The sequence below is a fragment of the Lupinus angustifolius genome, chromosome LG20 (genome assembly GCF_001865875.1).
Source record: "Lupinus angustifolius cultivar Tanjil chromosome LG20, LupAngTanjil_v1.0, whole genome shotgun sequence".
NCBI classification, from domain to species: Eukaryota; Viridiplantae; Streptophyta; class Magnoliopsida; order Fabales; family Fabaceae; genus Lupinus; species Lupinus angustifolius.
In genome coordinates this window covers 580,425-605,012 of record NC_032028.1, presented here as the reverse complement: position 1 = coordinate 605,012, position 24,588 = coordinate 580,425, and the positions used below count along the sequence as shown (strand labels likewise).

Genomic DNA, 24,588 nt, shown 5'->3' with positions numbered 1-24,588 from the left:
GAACTTTGACAATAAAAAACAAAGTTATACATATTTATTAAACGTGCAATAATATTTTGGAAAAACTATTTTTTAAAGGGTAAGTATTATGAATGACAATGGGGCAGATCGGAGTCGGGTTTGTACTTATCTAACCCAAAAATTCAAAACTCAAACTTGAACCTGAATTAAGTGGGATTAAAAACAATGATATCATTTTCGAACCCATCGGGTTTCGAGTAACCCGAAACTGATGAGAACCCACCATAAAACATATATTTTTACATAATAGGTTTCATATAAGTATTTTTTCTTGGGACTCAATGAGCTATCATTGTTTGAGGTTTATATGAAGCTCAAAATTTTTATCAGCTTTTGCTCGATAACTGAGTTAGCACATAGGGAATAAAAGATTTATTGTGTTAGACTTTTATGATATTATTTCATTTAGGATCGAGAGGATCCGTTTTATTCGCCTTTGACAATAATTTGTTTGTTTAAACTTTACATTATGAAATGAATTGGAAGAAAGATTTAATGTTCTAAACGGTGTCTCAACTTATATTCTATTAGAATGACATTGAAGTAAAAATAGATGAAGAATAGAATATACTACCCAAATACTACTTAAAAGGTTATTATTTTAATCTAATGTATAAAATGTAAATTCTTATTTATTAGAGCTATTTGGCCGGGCCCAGTGGTTACAGATTCATTCATCATTTGGCATTATTTCACTCGAATAATGACTATTTCCATTAATAGAGAGACAAATATATAATTTTATATGTGTTTTTAATGATAAAATTGTTATTTTATTACTTATAAAAGAATAAAAATGTCTTTATCAATCACTCTGTTTTCGGCTTCTGCTTCAAACATACAAGTATACAACCTAAACCCCACTGTTTCTCCAAACCCTCCTTCACTCTAACTACTATCATCTCCAACATGGCTAGCGCCGATCATGAACACCGCGACGACGAGGATTCACCCGCCGCCGGTGACGAAGAGGACACCGGAGCTCAGGTCGCTCCCATCGTCAGGCTCGAGGAGGTTTCCGTTACCACTGGCGAAGAAAATGAAGACACTATCCTCGATCTGTATATATGCTTCGTATTCCATTATTTTTAATACATTCTGTAGTTTTAGGGTTTTGGCGAATATCAATTGAATCTGTTTTTGATTGATGCGTAGGAAATCGAAGCTTTATCGTTTCGATAAAGATGGAAACCAATGGAAGGAGAGAGGCGCTGGAACAGTTAAGTTTCTGAAGCATAAGGTTACTGGCAAGGTTAGGCTTCTCATGAGGCAATCCAAAACTCTTAAGATATGCGCCAATCATCTCGGTAAGTATTTTATTTTTTAACACCTTCATATTCATCTTGATGTTTCATCAGATTAGGTTTTTGAGATTTGTTATATTTGTGATTTTGATTATGACAGTTTTGCCTACGATGAGTGTGCAAGAGCATGCTGGGAACGAGAAATCTTGTGTTTGGCATGCTAAGGACTTTGCTGATGGTGATGAACTCAAGGATGAGCTTTTCTGCATTCGTTTCCCTTCTATTGAAAGTCAGTATGCTTTTTATAGTTGCTGGTGTTTAGACATTTTTTGTTATTCCATGTTTGTTGCTCATTTTATTTTACATATAGATTTCCTGGAATTCTCTGTCATACCTAGCTGATATTCATTCACTTGCCAATTTGTGTTTGATCATAGTGACAACCATGTTGGCAATCTTAATTTAGTATGCCCCTCTGCTGCATTTGGTTTTTAGTCACTTGATTGCATCCATCTTCCTTTATTTCCCAGATTTGACCAACTAAGCAATGCTTTATTCTTTTCCTAGTGGCTCTTTAGCATGTGTGTCTTTTCATAGGTTTCCCATGACAAATGTCTGCTATAGTTTTTTGATCAGTTTATGGTGAATAGAACAGTTTGAAGTTTGAACTGTATTATGGCCATGAAATAACATTGCACTGTATGTCTTCTCCTTCTCATCCATAGTTATAAATTATGCTTAATTTATAAATATCTTTTAGTATAAATCTGATAAGACAATGGTATGTAAAAGAATTACATCAATAGTTCAGATTCATAACAATGGATTTTTAACTGGTCCATATGTGTTTAATCCCTGCAATTCAAAATTTGTTGATATCTCACAGAATGAGTTATGTTAAATAATTGGAATTCTATCATGACAACTCATTTTTTTAGCACCTTTTCATTTTTTCTTGTAATATAACCTGTATTTTGTGTTACTAGATCTTTGTTTCACCTTATCTTAAGCTATATTTTGTTGGTTACAATTGTCTATGATTAAGCCAGAATTTAATATCTTAACTATTATTGTACATTCTATTTTGTTTATTTAATTGTCTTAAAGAAAACAAAAAAATTCACATTAGGCACAATTTGTTCTATGGACCTTAAAATTGATCGCAGTTCTTTTTATGTTCCCGGTCATAGTTGACAAGATCGAGATCTTACGTAAGATCGGATGATAAGGGTGATTTTGTAGCAATTGTAATTCTGTTTTGTAGCCTTTGTAATTCTGTTTCAAGTTAGTTAGGAATTAGGCTATAAATAGAAACTTTTCAAATGACAGTTAATAACAGATTTCCATTTTTAGAAGGTTTCAAAAACTTCTTCTTCCTTCTTCAAAGCAAACTCTTGTAATTCTTGATTGATTTTAATAAGAAAGTTCGAATTCCTTTCTCAATTATAGGAATTCCTACACTTATTCATTGAATTCATCGATTCTTGTGTGATTCCTTGAGTTCTATAAAACAACCACATCATCGGAAGGGTTAGATGAACACGTAAAACGTGTGATCGTAATACAGATCGTAAGATCCTACCAAACATTTAAAAAAACAAATACATATACATACGTAAAGATAAAAAAATGTTGAAGAATATAAATATATTATATAATGGATATATTGGAAAATACGATGTTATTAAATATTTGGGTTTCCAAATGTTTATCTATTTTGCCAAATTGCATCAATCAACAACACTCCAATTATCTTTTCATATGTGATATATAGTAACTAATAAAGAAACCTATAATTCAATGACATGTTATTATATTCTAAACTAAGGTTGAGTACAAAGTTAAACCTAAGGCTTTAAAAAAATAGAGCAATAAAACAAAACAGAATACAACATAGAAGATATAATAGAGGTTGTGGGTATAGAACCTCACTGATGTGGCGGTACGACAGTAAACCATCGTGAAACAATGGAGAGTGTGATACAAAGAAGTATATCGAAAAAGGAAGAAGACTTAAACCCTGTAGTCACCGTTGTTGTAGCCAGCATTTGTCCACTCTACCACTCTCACCAAGTACACAGGTTTTTTAGGTTTAGGGGAGAGGTTGAAGTGTGGGTTTTAGGGTTTTTTGGGCTCAAATCTAGGTTACGCCATACTTTGGGCCTTATGAAGCACGGATTCGCCAAATATCCTCGTGTGTTAGTGTCTGACACGTATCCGACACGGATACGCTCAGATTCGCGAAGGATACGTGTCCATAGAGTATCCAAAAATAAAAAAAATAAAAAAATAAAAATAAATATCAAGACACGTATCGGACTCGTTTTCAATAAAATATAGGATATATAGATTCGTTTTTATGATAAGATAGATTTGTTTTCAATAAACACCCACTTATTTAAAGGTCAAGTCATACCAACTTACCATTACACCACATCCGATCCATAACGTCGGCGGCCGGTGCTTAGTGTTACTGCCTCTACCGCCATAGGTATGTTGTGAAGAGCAAACAAAAAAAAACTTACCTTTCTTACTTCTTAGTTTCTTTTCACTTAGTATGTTTATAAAAAGAAGAGGATGTGTGAGTATTAATAGAGAAGATAAATAAAGGGCTTACCTTTATTTCTTAGAGAAGAAAGAGGGTAGGAGAGAAGAAAGAGGGTATGAGAGAAGAAGAGGATTTACGCTTATAATTTTATCATATTTTATGTATTTTTTATTAATTTATACGCGTATCCCTGAACGTATCGTATCTTACATTTTAGAAAAATGCGTGTCGATGTATCAGATACGTATCATATCCGATACACGTATCCGTATCTGTGCTTCATAGGTGAAACGTGTAAAACCTGGAAAAGGCCAGAAGTGCTGAATCAAGTGAAATCGCACGATTCCACAATTTTTGCAACCTTTCCCCGTTGATCCTACTGAGTCCACCTCTATACGAGTTTGACGTGTAATCTGAATCGCCAGGGGCCTTAAAAATCGTAAAATCGTCGATTTTATGTGATAAATCGTGATTTTGTCAACAATGTTCTTGGTGTTGGCATGTTGACTGGATGAAAATTGTTTTTTCATTGATAATATGGTTCAAGCACACCCATTCTATCTGTGTATGTTTGTCTTAAAGTTTCAATGTCAAAGTATAACAGTTTCTCTGTGCAGAGTGAGAATGCTTTGTAGTTTGTCCTATTTAATGATGACTGAGTGCATGATGATGTTTACCTTTTAAGCTTTTCTTTTTCTTTTGCCTTTTCTCATGTTTTATGGGGATAATATATTGTGTTGGCTAATCGCTGACTGAGGGTTGGAGTTTCTTAAGTAGCGGTTTTGTGTTGCTCTGGCCAAAAATCACAATACTTACCTTTGCTTTCTCTACTGTTAGATTCCCGAAGCTTCATAGAAACATTCCAGGAAGTTGCTGAATCCCAGAGGAAAGATGAAAACAAGGATGCAGCTGCTACGGCTAGTCTTATTGCAGAATTGAAGGTTGAAGAGAAGGCAGATTCAGAGAAGAGAGATGAAGAGAAGTCTGAGGAAAAAGATTCTGCACCAGGGAAGGAAAGTAAAACAGATGCAGAGAAGAAAGATTAGAAGAGTGCTTAAGAGTGCTTCCTCAGCTTGAGTACTATATTCATATTATTTATACTACTTTGGCAATCTGACAAGGTTTGGTGGTTGATGTTTTTGCTGTCCATAACTTGGGATAGTGCTATACTTTCGTGGTGGGGCTGTCTCACTGCCACAGAAATCAGCTGTTTGTGTCCTCTTTTGAGTCTTTGTCAGCAAGTGAAGGGGGTAGGTTGGGTTTGAACTTGGACTTGACTGTTTGAGCTTTCGGGGTCTAAGAGTTTGTTATTGTTATTTTCATTCAACATATATGTTACATGAGTCATGTTGGTCGAGAGGGTCAAAACAGTAAAAGTTATAATAAACAAAGGTATTGGATACAAACCATTTCAATGAATTTTTCCCAATATGGTTTTTATTCTGGAACATCATTTTTTTTCTTCCAGCATTTCCTTTTAAACAACTAAATCATATGCTGATTAACCATTAGTTTGAGACTGATGGAGAGGGGAAAAATGTAAGAGAATGATATATGATAAGCAAGTTTAGTGAAATGGGTAGAAGAGAGAGGTTGATAAGCAAGTTTTAGTAAAACTTGTCAAAATCTCATCACACATTGTTGATGATTATATTATTTACAAACATAATTAATGCTGCATATCATCAGGCACACATTTAGACGATATTATAAACTATAAATACATATACTAAAGTGAACTTCACTAAGACATGACCAGCAGTAATCACTTGAAGGATGGCAGAGAATCATTCACAATTTCTTCATCTTGGGAAACTATGCTTGGTGAGTTCAATAAGGTAGGCTTCCTTTTCCAGTATTGTTGAAATCTCTGCCTTGCATAGTCCTTGTAGTCGAACTCTATTTTATTGACATAACTCTGCATTTGCATTCAAAACACATCATCAACATTTCCCTTACAGGAACATAAGCTAGCTTTCTTAGAATTCTTCAGACACAAGTAACCATGTTTTGAATAACCATGGAAAATTGAAATTAACTTACAGAAATAAGTCCCCACAAGCCCCAAAATAGGTGGTTTGCAAGAGTGTACTTCTCTGCAGCATTCACTAACTGGTCCACTTCAGCATTGCTGGGTTTCTTGCCTGTGTACAACAAATTGCCAAAAAAAGAGAGTACATTTAGAAAGTTAAGATGTGTTATATTTTATGGTATGATTTCAACTTTTATAGCATGATTTTGACATGTGACATTACTATAGTCTGTATGAAATAAATCTTAGGGCGACATTAACAAGGCATGGATTAAGTTGAAGAGTGATACTTGCCTCACTTACACTAAAGAGTTCATGACTCATGATAAATGAATACAGTTCAGGATAAGTAATTAACTAGTCTCAGCAGTAAGCATATGCAAGCCTAAGCAGAAGAAAAATAGTCTTAATTTCATTATAACCATGCAAAGATGATTTGAATTAAAGATGCTAGAAGCAGAGAAACAATAAATAGAGATATGGCTGTATTTGATTCTGTACAAGTCAACCAAATTGAAGAGCAGAGTTATTCATTTCACTGAGTTTTTTCATTAAATAACAGAAGCACTTATATACACCATAATAGGTCACTGGACTAACCTTCAGAACTGAGATAGATACGGATAAACCTTTGACGCTCCTCAAGTTCTGGTATACCATAATACAAATTAGTATGTTAGCAATGCAGAGTGGTCTCAATAGGCATAAAATAAAAAACACAATAGTCACTGTGGAAAAATCCTTACCAGGATATTTAGTGTAGTCAAGAATGTGAGGTGTGTCACTGTGGTAATCAGCCACCATTTCACAGAAATGATTTGCAAGGTCATATGCAAGAGGATTGTAACTGGCGTATTCATAGTCCTGTATCATTAAAAAAAAGGAACAAATTTTTTTGTCTTAAGAGATGATCATAGTTGCATTGCCAATTTGCCATACAAATTAAAAACATGCAGCCACTTACAATTAGAGTTATTGATCTTGTCTCTTCATCCATCATTATGTTACCATATTGTAGGTCATTGTGACAAAAACCAATATCTTCATATCCTTCAGATAACAACTTCTCTAGCATATCTATTTCCTCATCTAGGTTGTCCAACCCGAAATTTTTTATATCCTTTGGGAAGCATATAGTTTTTGATTCACTAAGCCAATTCCTAGTAAAACAACATTGGGAGAGTATTTAATATTCTGCATATAAATAAAAAAGTTTCTAAGATTGACTTAATAATCTATAGTTACCTCATTTTGTGCCAAAGCTGAACCTTTTTTGGACCAGGCATGTTAAGTCTATGGAACTCTCTCATCTTAGAAGCTATCAAAGCAGATATTTCTGGGTCATGAAGGTCAACTGCTGATAGAGTCTACAATAGGAAAAATCATCACACTGTGAATGTAAATAAAATTGGCATAAAAAACTTATTGAAAAGGGAACAGATTAAACATGATAAATTATGGGGAAAAGGTGCTAAAAAGAAGCACTTTGCACCTGATCTTATTCCATTGACTCAACACCATTCACTTGAATATCTTAAAGATTCTTCCTAATCAATTAATTCTAAACTATAAGAACACCAAAGAATAATAACAGCTATCAAGAAATGCTAACCCTCCATTGCTCCAAAGTATAAAGGGTATAAAGTAAGAAAAATGGAGCATCAAGAATGAGGAAAATACCTTTGACTAAAGAATAATAAAGTAAATAGGAGAAGAAAATTCTAATTAACTTTCAAAATAAGCATATATTCTCCCTAGCTCAAACATCAATTCCAATAATCATTGTAGTCATTTTTATGATATTATTTTACCACAATCAGATGTAAACGGTCTTTTTTATCTATTATTCCATATATTGACATATCATTAAAAATTAAATCTATTACTCCTTCAATACTTTTAATACTTAACTTTCTAATTAAAATTTGGTGTTTTATTTCTATGTTTAATTTCTTATCGTTATGTTAAGAAAATATTAGTTATAACATTATGTGATATCATTCGGACACTTGTCATCTCTATAATTATAACAATTTAATTGCTAAAGTGACTCATCTCAAAACTTGTCTGCAAATAAAAAATAATATAAAGACTAATTTACAATGGAGAAATTACATTAACCACCAAAGTCTCACTACCTAATGCAAGTTTTCTTTAAAATATATCACTCCCAATATTTCATTAAAATTATTTAATCATACTCACCCTTCTATGAGTTTGTAATTAAATATCAAATTATAATTACTTAATTATTAGAGAGACCTACAACTTATTAAGTAAATCATTAATTAGCAATGAAAATGATAGTTTTTCTGCATACTAAGACTTGAAATGTTGGGATTATGTGTACAAACAAGTTAGGATTATCAATGTAAAGTTTTTTTTTACACTGTCATCCCATCATCCACCATCGGTTTGTATTACTTTTACTTTAGAGTTAATAATAGTTAATAAATCAATGATGAATGATATGTAAAAAAAACTTATACGATGATAGTTAAAAGAAGAAGAAAAGAAAATGACATACTCTAGCATGAATAAACTCCTCAACTCTACCAGAGGTGAAACGAGCAAGAAGGCGTGGACCCTGACCATGTTTTGAAATGCATTCAAATGTTCTAATTTCTTCTTCTCTATTGAAGAATATATCAACACCATCACCATATAATCGAAGCAGAGCCTTTTTCACATCATCACCATTTTTTGTTGCCCAATTTATTTGGAATACTTCATTTGTCATTGCACCCTTCATTGGAATCACCTCCAAATTATTCACATCATCGATTACATCTCCTAAATCTGAAGCCACTGTTGAAATAACTTCCATTATCTCTTCCTCAGATCCACACCTTTTCAAAAATTCATTTGTCTTTATGGCCATCCTTTATCAAAAAATATCAAAGAAAAACAGAGGAATCTGAAATAAAGAGCAGAGTTTAGAATTATTTTGCATGCACACATATGGAGTGAAAGATATTAACAACCCAGTTGCGATAAAAGATAAAAAATTAATGTCCCTCTTGGTATTATTGAATAATTAAAGAAAAAAATTTAAAATTGAGTATTTTTAGAAACTCACCTATGAAACAGAGATGTTCAGAATTGGAAACAGAGGATGTTGTGTTGTGTTGTGTTACACAGAAACAAGTTTGAAAATAACCTCCTACATAAGATTGCGTGAAAAAGACAGAAAATTGTTCAGAATTTGTAAACATATATGAATGATTAAAAGGAAAAGGAAGATGAAAAGAAATTGAGTATAGGTAGTTAGGAACTAACCAAAGAAACAGAGTGATGAAGACAGTAATGTTGTTTAGTTGTGAAAGTGCAAAGATTGTGTTGCATTTGAAGACATATATAAAGGGAGAGACACAACTAGCATTGACTAAGTCACACTCTATAACAGCGCGTAATTTGTGTGTTGACCAATAACTTTCTTTTAAAATTTCACTTACAAATAATTTGTAGCAACTAACCAAGAAAACTGTGGCTACCTGTCACTACTATATCATATTTGTGACTATGATATGGCTATAATTTTTGGCATTGGGTCAAATATAATATAAGAATAGATGTTTAAGATATTAAAAGTAAAAGATAATATACAAATATAGTGAAAGCTTAAGAAAATAGAAGATTGACGTTAGTTCAAATGGTACATGATTTTGATTTCTTTTAAGCAAAGTCTAGGATTCGAGTATTGTGAATTTTTCCAGTTCAGACAGGATTTCCTGCGGTGTAAAAATATATGTGGAAAACGAGTTGCTACACTTTCTCAATCTCTTCTCTCTTTTTCTTTGTGCAGGTAAGGAATTAGTGGGATCACGCTATAAGTATGCATATTACGGACTGGGTGATCCAAGAACATGACTCTATTTATTATAGGAGACATTAATTGATATATTATATTTTTATTTTGTGATTTTAATTTTAGTAATATCTATACATCAAAAAATTTAAAGGAGATATTAAATTTCGTATAAATAAAAATGAATATATTGATATAACGTAGTAATAAAATAGATATTAATATATTACAGACAAATACAAAATATCATCTAAATATTACTACCATACATATAGTTACAAATAAATAATTTAAACAACTATCCCTTTCTCAATGAGCGTTGAAAACGAGTATGTGGAGACATTTGAGTAGGAATATCAACATACAAAATCCATTGGTAGATAGTTAATATTGTATCTATATAAAACTTATATTTCTTAAATTTTACTTTAATTATGTATTACCATTTTAAAAATATCGATTTGCATAATAATCTATTACCAAAAAGCTAATATATAATAATTGCTTATATATTTTTATAGGTACATTTTTTTTACTGCATAAAGTAGATGATAAACTATGCAAATTTTAAAGTATGAATGATCATAATTTATGTTTTATAATTCGACCATTTGAGTTGTCTTTGGGAAGAAAAAGTATTTATACTTACACTATACACCAAAATTAATCTGTTGTAGAATCAAACCGAAATATTTAAAAATAGAGATACATTATAATATCTTAATAAGAAAAATAACGAGTGAGAGTAAATGTTATGAGGAAATGAAAAACTACGATAGTTTTAACATCATTTAATTAATGAATGAATTGACTATAGAGGAAAAACAAAAAGGAGCTGCAATTTTCATGGAAGTTACAAACTCAATTATGTTTGTGGCTTACCACATCCTATCAAATACTCATAACCACACAAACTCAATTAGGACTATGTTAAACTCAATTAGGACTATGTTAAACTCAATTAGGACTATGTTACTTTAGCAATAACCCTAGTTGGTCTAGAAGCTTCTTTACAAGTGATACACTTAAGAGTGCAAAGCACGTGATACACTTAGCAATCACACGCAATTCATTGGTTCATGTAAAAAAACAAATAAATAATCTCAGCACAACACAAGTACACAACACAAGTACATAACATAACCCTCTTTCCCTTCTTCATTATCAAAAGGACCAAACTTGGTGTTACTGGATCAGGTTTGACATGGGTTTTCCTCAAAATTCAATTTTGTTGTGTCTATTTCATTTTCATTTTTTGAAGGAGTCTCAGGCTTATTCAAAACTTGTCTATACAGATACATTGAAGTTTAAAATGGGCACTCAAAAGAATCCAGATAAGTTCTTCATGTCCATAACTGAAGGAGAGAAAAAGCAAGTTGATTTCTTGCGTGTTTTGTATGGTATGCAATGTATTCAACTTCAACATTGTGTAGATGCATAGATAAAGATTTATAAAAATTACAAACCTTTGGTTAGTTGGGGTTTAATTGATTGGCCTAGTCTTTCATGTTGTGGCATTATGCATAACTCTTCTGTATAGATATATTTGATTAAAAAATGTTGTTATTAGGGGTAGCAAGTTGATTCAAGTTCAAACCTTGAAATTGTAATTCAACACATAACACATCTACAAATTTTCTCCTCATGCATATATCCTTTTTGAATTGATAATTATAACTTTTGTGGCCAGTGATGTCTTCTTAGTTTAGATGTCCCCAATTTTTTTTCATTATCGACAAGAAAAGTGACTGATGATGTTTCTAGTCGTATGGATAATTTGCTTTCGTAATTTAGGGTCTTGCGTTGAACTCAAACTGGTCATACATTGCATTTTAGCATGTATCTCCTTACTTTTGTATTGTTAATACTGTGCTCTATGACATACTTATGAATATTGTAGATGGTTGCATTGCTGGAGGTGTTGCTGGCGTCATTGTGGAAACAGCTTTATACCCCATTGATACCATCAAAACTCGACTACAGGTAAGTTAAGTGTGTTGACTGTAAAATGTTTATTATACTTAGTCTATGCTTATATCTGTCTACGGAGAAGGGATGGAATACTAAGACAAGGAAATAATTACATGATTTGTCATATAAGAGGCAACATGTGTTGTTGTAGGTCCCAAATGCAGTTTCCAGATGCTACTATTGCACTCCCTATTTTAGTTAGGCTTCCATGTGTTAGCTCAAGCCAAAGTTCCAATTCTATAAGTTTTATAAATATTACTTAACATGCATCTTTTCACCTTATGCTTATGTCAAAGTTCCAATTATTCAATATCTAATTTTAAGTCACATTATATTTGGATTTTATATCTCGTTCCATCTTCATCAGGTTGTCCGTGGTGGAGGAGAAATTATTTTGAAGGGTCTCTATTCTGGACTGGCCGGAAATCTTGCTGGTGTCTTACCGTGAGTGGATTTTGTTTTCAACATTCATATATACTTTATCCTTCGTAAATCACATGGATTGATTTCCGTATTATTTATTCCTTCTCAGGTTTTCACTTCACAAATTTATCTGGGTCAAAGCTAATTAGCTAGTATAGTTTGTCTTTCGAACTCATGTTAAGAAGTTTTTAGTCTCTAATTTCATTTATTAGGAATTGACTCAGAGAATCTTTTTGTGCCCTCTAATAACCCACTAGAAATTCTCTAACTACTTGATTGGGATAAAATGATCATTTAGTTCCTGTAAAGGTGGTTTGTATGTTTGCATAGAAAAATGGTCTATTTTATGTATTTGAGCCTGTATTATAAAACAAATGTGCTACCAATATTGTCCCGTGATAACTGATGTCTGTGATGATATATGCAAAAGCACAGACAATGTCAAGTGCCGAGTTAACATCAGCATTCCTGTTGAGTAACCATAGTAACTAATCTTTGGATGCCATGCTAACTTAACATTAACTCTTATGCACTGGGAAACTTTGTTTGCACGTACATTCTATTTGGAGAAGATAGTTTTTCAGGACAGATTTTCCTTTAGCACTCTATTATTTTTGGCAAAAATACCGGTTCTTGATTGACTATGTGTGTGAGGTACATATGCATATGTGTGTGGTACAAATGCGTGATAGACTATTCTTCTACCCTTGACAGAGCTTCTGCAATTTTTGTTGGCGTGTATGAACCCACAAAGCAGAAATTGCTGAAGTCCCTCCCTGATAATCTCAGTGCTGTGGCTCATTTTGTAAGTTCCTCTTTATTAAAAAAGTAATTGGTCTATTTCGAATTACCTATGTTGTGCCCCTTTCAGAATTATTTTAGTTTTACTTTTTAATATTTGTATATTGATATGCTGATGTTCTGAGATTTAGTTGAGGTAAGTCATAGGGTACACAAATATATTTGAGTTCATATACACAGATATAGACGAGTAAAAGTCCTGAAATTTATTAGTGATTATTGATTTACATATTTATTATTATTATTATTCTGATATTCTTAAGCTTAATATAGGCTGCAGGTGCTATTGGTGGCGCTGCTTCTTCTCTTGTTCGTGTTCCAACTGAGGTAAGAAGCTTTACTTCTTACATTGCGATTTTTTCCCCGTTCCCTCAAACTTGTTATTGATTAATGTCTTTCAGGTTGTCAAGCAAAGGATGCAAACTGGCCAATTTAGATCAGCCCCGGATGCTGTCCGTCTTATTGTTTCTAATGAGGGTTTTAAAGGTCTTTATGCGGTATGTATTACTTAATTGCATATCTTAGCAATGACCATCTAATTATTTTTCGCGTATTTAAGGTAGTATATGATTAAGGCTTTGAGATCTTGTTGTGGTTGGTATTCTTTATTCAATTTCACACCCCAGAAAGAAGTTTCATGTTTGTTTGTGTGAAAGAGTGGAGATATGATGTCTTTACAGATTTTTCTATTTTCCCTCCATTTTACATACTATTTGATATCATATGGGTCTTTTATTTTGCATGCCTTGACAGTTTTTATTTTTGATATTGTAGGGATATGGATCTTTCTTATTGCGAGATTTACCGTTTGATGCCATACAATTTTGCATCTATGAGCAGCTCCGTATTGGGTATAAAATAGCGGTAAGCTTAATCGAAGTATCTATGCTTTTGTATGGATTTTTGCAAAGTTCCCATGGGTTTTAAATCAAAGTAAGCATTCTGCTCATGTAAATTTATATCGCATTGTCTATGGGTTGAAGAAAAGTATTGCCAAAAACTAATTGGGTTATGCTCATTTGAATTTTGCAAATGAATAGTAAATTGAATATTGGATTGTTGGCATCAATTTGCCAGATATTTTGCTCTAATTAGTTCAGAACTTCCTGAATCTTTTTCCCTCTATTTTGGAGGATACCTCGTTCTCCGATCAGATAGTTTTATTTCACCCTCTTTTAGCCGAATAAAATCTCTTATTTCTATCCTCAAAAAAGGCTCCCTTGAAGGAATTGATTCTACATTTTTGTTTCATTGCAGGCAAAAAGAGACCTGAAAGATGCAGAGAATGCTATGCTTGGGGCATTTTCTGGTACTTCATATTCATTATAAGTTTTGTATTGAAGTTTTTATGATTTTTTGTTATTTTAGTGTCCACTGTCTGCACATACTATCTAGTTTCTGGAACTCATGACAAACTTGTACCGCTAAATTCCTGTGAATTTTCCTATTCTTTGCCATGACTTGCTACAAAAGCTTAATTACTTAATGATCGAGTGGGTCTACACGTTAATAAAAGTCTCATTATGTCGAAGATAGCTTCACTGTTAGAAAAATGCTGAACTAATAATTACCCTTCTCCCAAAGAAAGGTTAACCAATGTGCAAGGAAGCATTGTTACTGGCAACTTTAACCTCAAAGCAGTCCTTTGCTTTTCCCACCTTATTTTAAAGTTTGTTTACTATGTTGGTATAGTAAGTAAAGATCTTATATTTGTAATCATCTCACCTGGTTATATTAGCCGTACTCTTGAACTATATACTTGTACTACAAGCTTTACCCTCTTCAATCATCAATAATAATTACAAGTAAAGTGCTATATATTAACTAGTCTGGTTCCCTCTCTCAATTCTTCCATATATTTTGATCATCACTCTTGCTATCAGCTTAATTTGTTTGAACTGAAACTGGTATGTTTGATTCCTTATAGGTGCCATAACTGGAGCAGTTACAACCCCTCTCGATGTTGTAAAAACCCGATTAATGGTTCAGGTACAGACAATTTTTTACTTCTATTATTTGAACTGGAGCAGTTTTTTTTTACCAAAATGTTGTACACAATAACCACTTATAGTACCTATCTTCCTTCACAACAAATATCCTTAGCAGTGAAACTTGCATAGACTCTTGCCAATCAGCACAACCAATCTTTCAAGTTAATTTTAAAGTAATTTTATTAAGGGATCATTTGATATTTACTCTCCTCTCTCTAACATCAGGGATCACAAAAGCATTACAAAGGCATTTTGGATTGTGTGAGTAAAATAGTTAAAGAAGAAGGAACTCATACTCTTTTTAAGGTATGACCCATTGTGAGATTAAGTCTTTGCATTCTTTTTGACCAAAATAGTTATGTGGGAGTCTAAAACTATGTTAAATGTCAATTCTTGTGCAGGGTATTGGGCCAAGAGTTTTGTGGATAGGAATAGGAGGTTCAATATTTTTTAGTGTACTTGAGAAGACAAAGCAAGTTCTTGCTCAGAAGCACACACAAGATGAGGCTCATAACTGAGTTTGTTCTTCTACTTCCATGCAGGGATTAATCTAAATCCATATTTTTCTTTCATGATTGCATTGAACCAGTTTTTGTTCAGCTTCTTCCTCATTTGGTCTGCAAGTATCAAGCCTGAACAATCCTCTCAGAGCCACACCATGCACATGCTCTAACAAATGTAATAATTTATTTTTTATTTACGTTTTTGGAGAAAAATATTATTCCAAACAATAGAGCAATTGCAAAGGATACTTACTTTAAATTTAAAGAGGAATATTAGAAGGAATAAAACAAATTGAAGCTCTAGAAAAAAATTAAACTGAAGTTCACATTCAAGCAATTTGTTGGTGTGTTTTCAGTACATTTTGTTTACATGAAAGAAGGTTTGACTTATTTATATGCAACATTTAATAGAAATGACTTATCAATAGCCTCAAACTACTAGTATTCTTTTTGCTCTTGAAGATTTGGCCTTCACTCTCCTCTGAAATAATAAGCAGAAAAATCCTAAGACAAGAATGAAACCAAAATAAAGTTCCAAGTGGACTCCCCAAAGAAATTGAACAAATTCTTGTCTGCATTTACTGTTACAGTTGCAATCATATACATTTTGTAGTACACTCCCTTTAACACTGACTTCAGCATCAAGGACAAAATCCAATGTCACTGGTCCTTCATCCAACCAAATAGATGTATTCTTTGATTTGTAGCCAGGCATGGTTGCCACTACTGCAATTTTAGATTCAGAAATTGGTTACACAATCTAAGAAATTGAAAATTCACCTAGATGGTGGTGAAATTTATATCCTATTCAGGAAAATTGATTCTGCTTAAATGTGAAATCACTAATTTGTCTTTTGATTAAACATTTGGTTTATTTTTGCACATCAATTGCAATTCATGCTTCACAAAACTTAAGAACCCACCTAGATATCATCAAACTTGAGACATTCAAAGGTAAATATTTAATTTCATAACATCTTCAGGGAAAGCTTCATCATATATACTATTACAAAACAATCAAAAGTATATAAGATAATACCTTGATATCTATCTCTTGGGGCAAGTATGCGATGGTAGTCAGCAAAAAAGATTCCAGCTCTAACCTGTTAGTCCAGAATTAAAAGATCCAAAGTTAACTAACAAAGTGAAGCTCAAAGTCAACATGCAGGCATTATCCAACAACGACAACAACCAAGCCTTAATTCTAATTAGGTGGGGTCGGCGATTGCACAAAAATGTGCAGATACATACTTCCTAACAAGGAAAAGTCATAGTGAAGGGGGAAAATATAGACCTACAAGAAGCTCTAAAAGAAAACAGAAAAAAACTGCAGTGTACTTTCAAACATACCGTGTAGTTTATGCCACTGACAGTTATAAAACCTGGCAATGGCTTTCCATCACCTGAAGAATATATTCTACCATGCACTCCTGTCTACAGATTAGAAAACAAACAAGTTTATTTAATAAATTGCAATGGAACTAATACCTTAAAAATAGGCAAATATGATAACTTTCCAATTGATCTTTCCTTTGAAATATGATAAAATATCATTTTTTTTATATCCAATGAACTATAACAGAGTGAATGAAAGACAATAAAAAATTATATGGTCATCAAATATGATTTCCCATTTTTATTTCAAGCACTCTGCAACTTCTTTATAACTTAATCTTTCTAACTTCCTTCCATGTTTGTAAAAAATTGAAAGGGAAAATGAGACGTGTTCGAAGCAGATGGAAACAGTAATTTCTGCAAAAGGATGATGTGCTCATAGTAGCAATTAGTATAAAACGGGTCGGTTTGCCAAAATCCCCTCTAAGCTATTTTATGCCTCATGATCAATGCCCTTTAAACATATTCTGAGTAGATGGTCACATAAATAAATTGGGTCTTAATAGTGTAAAGGGGACATAAAATACTAGATTAGTAGTTACTTGGTTACGACATGCCTAGGAATTCAAAGAAGCTTATGTTTCTCCTTTTTAAGGGTGCATCAGTCAAAGCTTAAATATGCTCTGCATCTTCTTTTTTGTTAGAATGAGGTCAGTAGCATTATGAAAGTAATTTCATTTTTGTGTCATTCTTGTGTGTTTCATGTGGATTCTCAACTGTAAGCCATAAATGTAGTTGTCATAGTTATAAACTTATAATGATAATGAGAGATGTTTGGTTCCATTGAGGATAATTTTGGATTCAAAATTTATCTCCTAATTCTTAATTTTGCCTTCAGCCAGTCTCTATCTGCATCCTCCTTGTTTTTCTTTCCTACAACCTTTCTCTTTTATAGTTTGCATGAAACAATCAAGGGCCTTTTAAATCTTGTGAAGTAAAAGGACAGGATAAAGATTTCATATTATTTATTTAGGTCGAAGCATATAAACAGAAACAGCATACCTTCACAAGGCTTGCAACAAGATTAAGCATGCTCATTTTGTTATATCTCCAAATAACAGGAAGCTGCAATTAACATACAGAGCCAGGAGTCATCCTATGAGTCATAGAGAAAAGGAGAACATAACGGACAATATGTAAATGACACTTATGCAAACCAATTATCAAATTTCATGCTTCAATTGATCAATATCAAACATAAGACAATGCACTAAAAAGAAACAAAAATTAATGAACTTAGGCTCAGCTATGATGGTGTTAGGCATGAGGACTTCTGGTTACAGTATGTGTAACTTTAGTCCAAATCATACTTGCTGTGTAAATGGATGTGGAGAACACCCATGATCATGGAAACAGGAGAAATGCCTTCAATGATGGAGTGGATAGGTCATAGGATTTAGGTAAAAATAGTACAAGTTGATTGGAAAGTTGTAATGCTAAAGTTTGCCTTTCATTATCCGTCAATGCAAAGTCATCTTGCTTAGGATCGAACTATGGGAAGTCATGTTGCTTAGGATGAAACTATGGGAAAAGGTCACACAAAATATATTCTCTTATCCTCTTTATTTTAATAAAGTACACTTTAAGTGATGCCTTCTTGTGTTCTCTCTTGTATCATTACCAAAAGGTTGCATCTTAAGTGGTAATCAGGCTTGAGTTAAGGAGTTGAGGGGCCTTTGCAATGTCAGGAATTTGTGTGGCAACACATAGCTGGGAAGGGAAACCTAAATAACCCGAACGGAACCATCTCACACCCAAAAAGCATGGGGATATACTTGTAATTTCAAAGACTGCAGACTCAATAAGAACTAACCTCAGCAGCATTAGGCCATTTATTGTCACTAACTTCCAAGGTCAATTCAAAACAGCCAGCATGTATATAGTTCCAATCTTGCATTCCTCCATATATAGGATACCTGTAGTGAGTATCTTTTGAAATAATTTATGAACATATTGGAAGAACACAGACTCCGGTAAGGAACTTCTAGGCGTTATTTTCAGGTGAGATAACCATACCAAGCTGCTCCATTGGTAATTCCACCAGGAAACTCCATGCTTGAAGACATGTTATAGTGAGAGTGACTATATATGCTTGCCATGAATCGAAATGTATCATCATCAGGAGTTCCATAGTAATTTGTCCTGTAATTTATTCATATCAAAAGGTAAATTCAGTATAACAGTCCTGATCAGAAGCATATCATTATACATCTCTACATAAACATAATGGACACTTGGTAGCAATAAAAAAATAGCGACCAAGTAAAATAGCATAGAAAAACACAGAATGGACTGCAAAATAGAGACAACAAATGCAATTAAAATATGCGGAATGCACAGTAGTAGAATAACTTACTTTTTATCTTCAGTACCATCCCAAGGATAATTTGCAACAAGTGCACCCTGAGGCAAAACAGAAAGGATACAATTAATGAACAAATTCTGTGCTTAAATCTTTTAATAATACCTGCAGAAAACTTTAATCAATTTAACAAGATATACTATTCAGGGTCAGTTCACATAGGTTGACCTTTTCAAACACATAATAAAAGAAGGAGAAACAAAAGTTGGATGTCAGTTAAGAAATAAACAAGTTATTCAAACACTAGCAGAGGACATTCTGTAGGGATTACCCTATTACGTATAAGAAAAACAGGAAATAAACAGGTCAGCCCAGAGTAGATATCACAAGAAAATTCTATATACATACAAATTAAGGGAACTATTACATGAATTCCAAGTAAGTAATACCCCATGCAAAGTGGCAGATGCTGTAAATCTTATATCTCTCAACCAATTCATTATTGCTCTTGTTTCAGGTTGTCGGGAATCCTCATCATCATTTACAGGGAAGAACTGTGTTTCATTTGAAACAGATATAGTAGGTTAGCGCCCACATGAACTCTAACAAGAATATCATTAACTATAACAAATAATTATATCTTGTAGAAAATGAAACTTCAAATTGAAATCAAATGCCAAAAAAATTGTATAAATATGTATACACATTCACATCGTGGAAGTGAAATCTCATAATCCTAATTTAAAGAATGTCAATAAATGGTAGCATAAGTTACTTATGCAATGATCTTTACAATCAACTATTATTAAAATCTTATGACCATAATAGTAAAATCCCATAGCCATAGCAGTGAAAGCATCAAATAATGATTCTAATATTAGAATGATTTCATCTTAATGATGAAGTTTAAAACATTGATTTTTAATTTTTTTAACGTATTATACAAACTATTATAAAAAAAATACCTGGTCGGGAAAATCCCGGTTCAGATCAATATTGTTTGCATTACCGCGCCTTCTTAAACTAAACCCATCAGGATTCATTGATGGAAGGATATGAAGGTGGACATTCTCCACAATTAATGTTGCCTGAAATTTTCACCAAAAACAAACAGACATTATAATAGTAAAGAATGAATTAAAATGATGACTGCGATTAAAAATGCAAGATTTGAGTACTGAAACTGTATGTGAGTGTATTAGAGATAGTAAAGTTCAGGTTTATATTAAATAAATGTGCAAGTAACATACATATTTGTTAACATTCGCCCTTCTCAAATTTCATATTGAAATGAATGAAGCATCTCTTTCTCTGGCATTTTCCATGAAATTTACAAGGAGCACGATTGAAAAGCCTTGTTTTGATGATTTTCTTTTTGTAGTTTTACCAATCAAAGAAGTTTCAATAAAGTGGAAAAAACAAGGATGCAGGATAATTTTCTTTTGGCCAGACACTAATATTTATGAACTCAACAATAGATATTGTAACACCTTATGAAATTGAAATATTTGTCAACGATATCAGTAAAATAATAGAGAAGGTACATATTTCACACGCCGTGACAAATGTGGGGAAAGAAATCAGAATATATTTTAAGTGTAAGTAAGAGAAAGTAAAATACCAGAGGATCTTTCAAATAGTTATCACATAGCCAATTGGCGAGAAAAATAAGAAGCTCACGGCCCACAGGTTCATCTCCATGCACGTTTCCAATATACTGTATCAGCAACAGTATTATATTGGTCGAAGAATTGCTAAATATGGAACTACAGAATATTCCTCAGAATTGATTAACACAAAGCAGAAGTATAAAAAACTAATAAATGAGTAAATAGACCATGGAGCATAAAAATTGTAGGAAAATAACTACAAATTCATACACACGGAAAAACAGAAATCTTCAATAAGATAAAGTAGTGTTTTGATATGATGCTAAGTTTTTTCTATTTTCAATGAAGTAGTGAATTTAGTCCAGGTGTGAAAGGGAAGGAAAATGAGGAATGGAGGATCAAAATGAGCAGAAAAAGTTATTTCTATATTTTTGTGTCTGTTCTACCACCAATTCATCATCCTAATTCTAAATTTGACAGTTTCAGATGTCTCTCTAATATGTTCCGTTACAGGTCGCAAGTTGCTTCACTGTTATTGGGAGCAAAACACTGACCTTAAATGCAGGTTCAGTCTCTTCTTCTCCTGGTTTGTTAGAAATCTCTATCACCCGCTATATGGAAACAGAAAAAGGGAAATGCAACATTCACTTAAAATGAAACCATTATTTAGATCCGGAGGTAAGTTATGAATGAATTCTAAGGCAAAAGAATTTACCAGTGCAACTCCATTCACACTCTTCCCAATACTAATAGCCCGACCCAAGAATTCCTCGAAGAGGAAAACAAACTTCAAGTCAGTTTAGCAATTGCAATAAGCATAACCTTTCTAAGAAGTTCGTTCATTCATTCATTCATTAATGTCCTTCGATGAAGCATAATTGAGATAGATAATCAAGAAAGAAGCACGGGTATAACTTATGAGGAATCACCTGTATATCCTAGAAATGTTGCTGCACCTTTGACCAAATTCCTTGATGGCCCTTTCAAGATCAGCATTGGTCATGTATCCTTGTGCCAAATCAACACTGCAAAAGATAATTAAAAAGTGATAAAAATGGAAACAAACTATTTGAACTTAAATGGTGCATAACAGATCATAGGCACAGCAATAACTATATCATTGCTAAACAGAAGAATATCTATTATGATTACATTGTCTGAGCCTGAGATTCATTGTCCTCCAATAAATGTCTTGCACGAGTCGCATAACTAGTGTTCTTGAAGTCTTCTAATACCAACATTAAACAAAACAAAACAAAACAGTTAGAGACTTCAAAATTCAAGATTCCAAACTAAACAACAAACATTATCAAGTTAACCATACAAACAGTATCTGAACCCCAAAGTTATGATCTTCCACTTCAAACTTCTAAAGCAAACATTTGAAGACGAAGAGAAAAAAAGGTTAAATTACTACTTTGATCTCTACAGTTTTCACTCGATTATTATAGACACCTAAAGTCTAAAACCTTTAAATGATGTCCTTACAATTATTTTTACCTAATATATATTAATTATAAAAATTGTAATTAAACCCCTCAAACTTGTGCTAGTAGGAACCTATTTAAACTTTTTTGAAGTATAGGAACCGGTTTAGAAACTTAAGTTAAACTGATAATATAAATTGAGATGCAAGTTAAAGTTTTGGAGCATTAAAAAGAGTAACAGAAATTATGACAAAAAATATAATAAAAACATGGGAATCTAAAATATGGAGATAAGTGCAATAATTAAGAGTATTTGATAGGGTTGAGCATAGAAGCTGAAATTTCCAAGTAACTATTTTTGTCCGTGTCATAACTCATAAGCAGATTGAAAAACAAAACAAAATGGAAACTTGCATAAGACATTGACCTGAAGAAGATGAAGATAGTGTGGAAGCAAGAAGAAGAAGAAGAAGATAGAAGAGAAGGTTGTTGTTGTTCATGTTAATGGACGATGATGTCGGATTCAGTCTTAGGTTCTTTGTTCTACTTTCTCGTAATGGTTACCCATCACGTGATACTCTTAAATCTCAATCACGCACATAATTTCAGATTCAAGCAAAGTAAAGATCTAAGTTTCAACACTTTCATAGTCAAAGGCCCTGTTTTGTAAGTGAGCAATCTTATGTTCCAAAAAATTGTGTCATTTCGATCAGTCAGAAAAATATTTTATTACTAAATTTTTAATTTAAATATATATTTTTTAACTAATTAAAATAAGTGACACATTTTGGTAAGATAGTAGATATGGACTGGTTTTTTAAGGAAGGTTATGTTCCTAGAGTTATGGAAAGAGATTAAGGGGAAATGAATTCATTAGAACAATTTTATATAGTAGAGTTATGATATAAATTAGGAAGAGATGGATGAATTTGAAATTTTGAACCTTGTAGTTGTTAATTTGAGAAGAAATCTACCTAATTCTCACACTCAGGTTATGGGTAAAACTAATCACAGATCATAAGCACTAACTGATTGTTGATATATATGCTTGAACCTTCTACACATTCTAAGGCTATTGAGGTTATTGGTTTTATCATGGTTGGGATGTGTATCTAAACTTTATTTGTTTTAGTAAAAAAAATATAGATATAATTATCAACCCTTGAATCGTATATATATGTTTGCCCCCTCACATTTTCATTTTTTATTACCTCTATATATATCTCCAAAAATAGACAAACCAAATAACAACTTAAAATTGTTATAAGGTGGTTGCCAAAAATAATATTTAATATAAGCTAAGAATGAGTTTAACTTGAGATACAAAATTGAATTGAGGTATTATCATAATTCATAATTATTGCACATTGCTGCAAAGTAATAAAAGAAATTAAAGTCTAGTGATGGAGTTAGGAGATCCACCAAAGTCCTCAAACCATTTCACGTGTGTAGAAACATGATGTGTATCAAATATTGCATGCAAATGCAATGCCCCTAATAAAGAAAAATGCATCAGTGATTCATATATTGAACCCATGTAACAGGTAAAGAGGGGAACAATACCATTTTTTGACATATACGAGTTTATAATACAATACATAATAAAACAAAAATAGATCATAAAATATCTTTAACAATAAAGGACACAGTTGAGTTAAAATAACCCAAATAGAACAGTGATAATACAATTAAAGTAACAAAAAAAGGCAAAGTGAAAGGCACGGGTCCTTAGTTTATGGTTATTTTTATTAATGGAGTTCTTATGAGCCGTCCAAAACACTTTATAAACAATATCATCATGTTAACATTGGCCCACATAAACCACTCAATTACCTAACTTTCGACACGATGCTATTTTTAATCTAATATACTCCATTATTATCATTATTATATAGTAAAATACAATATTATTTAATGATATGTTTAGTTTATATATAATTGGATGATAATTTAAGGAAGAAGAATTAAATGAAGAGATAATTGTTATTTTTGTGGAACCATCCAAGAGGGGGTTTTGATGAAGATGCAGTAAAGTTTTTTATACTGTCAACACAATATTTATCATTGTATAATGGATGATGACCTGCTGACAATATAAAAAACAATTTTATACCATTAATATATACATATTGATGCAAAAAACAAGAGTATGGGTGCAGAAAAGTTAGAATCCCAATAAGAAATATTAATTAATTAAATATTGATGGCATGACATGCATGGGGTGACATGATGCGGTTAAGATAGCATGTATGTATGATGGGCATAAACATGGGAATGATGTAGGACCCACAGAAAGAATCATGATGGAGCGATGAGAAATGAGAAATAGATTTTAAAGATATATTTATGTATCTATCAATGTGTGTATATCTGAAGCTGTGCTCTGATTGGTTCGTAGACAAAATACTCATAAATATATATATTGTGGTCATTGCACGCGTCTAGATATTTCATACCTGACCGTCAATGCTGCCCGCTCGCTCTCACCCACTACAATGTCACGTGTCCATA

General features: G+C 32.5%; 5 protein-coding genes and 1 long non-coding RNA gene across 6 annotated transcripts in view; 3 read left to right on the top strand and 3 right to left on the bottom strand.

The window, feature by feature from the left end:
• LOC109335586 (ran-binding protein 1 homolog a-like) lies at window positions 853-4,665 on the top strand. Its single transcript, XM_019571726.1, has 4 exons — window positions 853-1,082; window positions 1,177-1,328; window positions 1,491-1,554; window positions 4,651-4,665. Exons 1-3 carry the CDS (start codon window positions 931-933, stop codon window positions 1,499-1,501), a joined length of 315 nt encoding a protein of 104 aa, XP_019427271.1. The 5' UTR covers window positions 853-930; the 3' UTR covers window positions 1,502-1,554; window positions 4,651-4,665.
• On the top strand, window positions 4,030-15,537 carry LOC109335581 (S-adenosylmethionine carrier 1, chloroplastic/mitochondrial-like). The gene is made up of 12 exons (XM_019571722.1): window positions 4,030-4,076; window positions 10,935-11,053; window positions 11,554-11,636; window positions 11,992-12,068; window positions 12,762-12,852; window positions 13,122-13,175; window positions 13,250-13,345; window positions 13,623-13,712; window positions 14,106-14,157; window positions 14,776-14,837; window positions 15,065-15,145; window positions 15,241-15,537. The coding sequence occupies exons 1-12, from the start codon at window positions 4,045-4,047 to the stop codon at window positions 15,355-15,357; spliced, it is 954 nt and encodes a 317-aa protein (XP_019427267.1). The 5' UTR covers window positions 4,030-4,044; the 3' UTR covers window positions 15,358-15,537.
• Window positions 5,369-9,229, bottom strand: LOC109335580 (probable choline kinase 1). Its single transcript, XM_019571721.1, has 9 exons — window positions 9,125-9,229; window positions 8,925-9,008; window positions 8,373-8,762; window positions 7,091-7,212; window positions 6,810-7,005; window positions 6,592-6,709; window positions 6,446-6,493; window positions 5,857-5,957; window positions 5,369-5,731 (listed from the first exon to the last, which is right to left on the bottom strand). The coding sequence occupies exons 3-9, from the start codon at window positions 8,724-8,726 to the stop codon at window positions 5,579-5,581; spliced, it is 1,092 nt and encodes a 363-aa protein (XP_019427266.1). The 5' UTR covers window positions 8,727-8,762; window positions 8,925-9,008; window positions 9,125-9,229; the 3' UTR covers window positions 5,369-5,578.
• LOC109335587 lies at window positions 14,208-14,844 on the bottom strand. Its single transcript, XR_002106215.1, has 2 exons — window positions 14,748-14,844; window positions 14,208-14,263 (listed from the first exon to the last, which is right to left on the bottom strand). It is a non-coding gene; the product is annotated as an uncharacterized LOC109335587 (long non-coding RNA).
• Window positions 15,644-22,663, bottom strand: LOC109335576 (carboxypeptidase SOL1-like). The gene is made up of 15 exons (XM_019571716.1): window positions 22,504-22,663; window positions 21,802-21,877; window positions 21,579-21,674; window positions 21,365-21,395; window positions 21,204-21,260; window positions 20,661-20,756; window positions 20,005-20,127; window positions 19,489-19,593; window positions 19,094-19,140; window positions 18,754-18,879; window positions 18,551-18,653; window positions 17,740-17,802; window positions 16,693-16,776; window positions 16,382-16,445; window positions 15,644-16,068 (listed from the first exon to the last, which is right to left on the bottom strand). Exons 1-15 carry the CDS (start codon window positions 22,574-22,576, stop codon window positions 15,773-15,775), a joined length of 1,440 nt encoding a protein of 479 aa, XP_019427261.1. The 5' UTR covers window positions 22,577-22,663; the 3' UTR covers window positions 15,644-15,772.
• The window catches only part of LOC109335573 (protein GIGANTEA-like), a 29,997-nt gene continuing 24,496 nt past the window's right edge, over window positions 19,088-24,588 (top strand). Inside the window, exon 1 of the mRNA XM_019571711.1 lies at window positions 19,088-19,105. The gene's annotated coding sequence lies outside the window, so the exon portion shown is untranslated. The remainder of the gene's footprint in view (window positions 19,106-24,588) is intronic.

What these genes read in the sequence shown, in the direction of transcription:
- LOC109335586 (XM_019571726.1), top strand. Translation starts at nt 931, where the DNA reads ATGGCTAGCGCCGATCATGAACACCGCGACGACGAGGATTCACCCGCC. An exon ending in GAAGACACTATCCTCGATCT is followed by an intron (nt 1,083 to 1,176) that starts GTATATATGCTT and finishes ATTGATGCGTAG; the next exon opens with GAAATCGAAGCTTTATCGTT.
- LOC109335581 (XM_019571722.1), top strand. Translation starts at nt 4,045, where the DNA reads ATGTATCAGATACGTATCATATCCGATACACG. An exon ending in TTTCTTGCGTGTTTTGTATG is followed by an intron (nt 11,054 to 11,553) that starts GTATGCAATGTA and finishes TGAATATTGTAG; the next exon opens with ATGGTTGCATTGCTGGAGGT. An exon ending in CCATCAAAACTCGACTACAG is followed by an intron (nt 11,637 to 11,991) that starts GTAAGTTAAGTG and finishes CATCTTCATCAG; the next exon opens with GTTGTCCGTGGTGGAGGAGA.
- LOC109335580 (XM_019571721.1), bottom strand. Translation starts at nt 8,726, where the DNA reads ATGGCCATAAAGACAAATGAATTTTTGAAAAGGTGTGGATCTGAGGAA. An exon ending in TGACTACACTAAATATCCTG is followed by an intron (nt 6,494 to 6,591) that starts GTAAGGATTTTT and finishes ATGGTATACCAG; the next exon opens with AACTTGAGGAGCGTCAAAGG. An exon ending in TATCTATCTCAGTTCTGAAG is followed by an intron (nt 5,958 to 6,445) that starts GTTAGTCCAGTG and finishes TGTTGTACACAG; the next exon opens with GCAAGAAACCCAGCAATGCT.
- LOC109335576 (XM_019571716.1), bottom strand. Translation starts at nt 22,576, where the DNA reads ATGAACAACAACAACCTTCTCTTCTATCTTCTTCTTCTTCTTCTTGCT. An exon ending in ACTATCTTCATCTTCTTCAG is followed by an intron (nt 21,878 to 22,503) that starts GTCAATGTCTTA and finishes TGTTGGTATTAG; the next exon opens with AAGACTTCAAGAACACTAGT. An exon ending in GTGTGAATGGAGTTGCACTG is followed by an intron (nt 21,261 to 21,364) that starts GTAAATTCTTTT and finishes GTTTCCATATAG; the next exon opens with CGGGTGATAGAGATTTCTAA.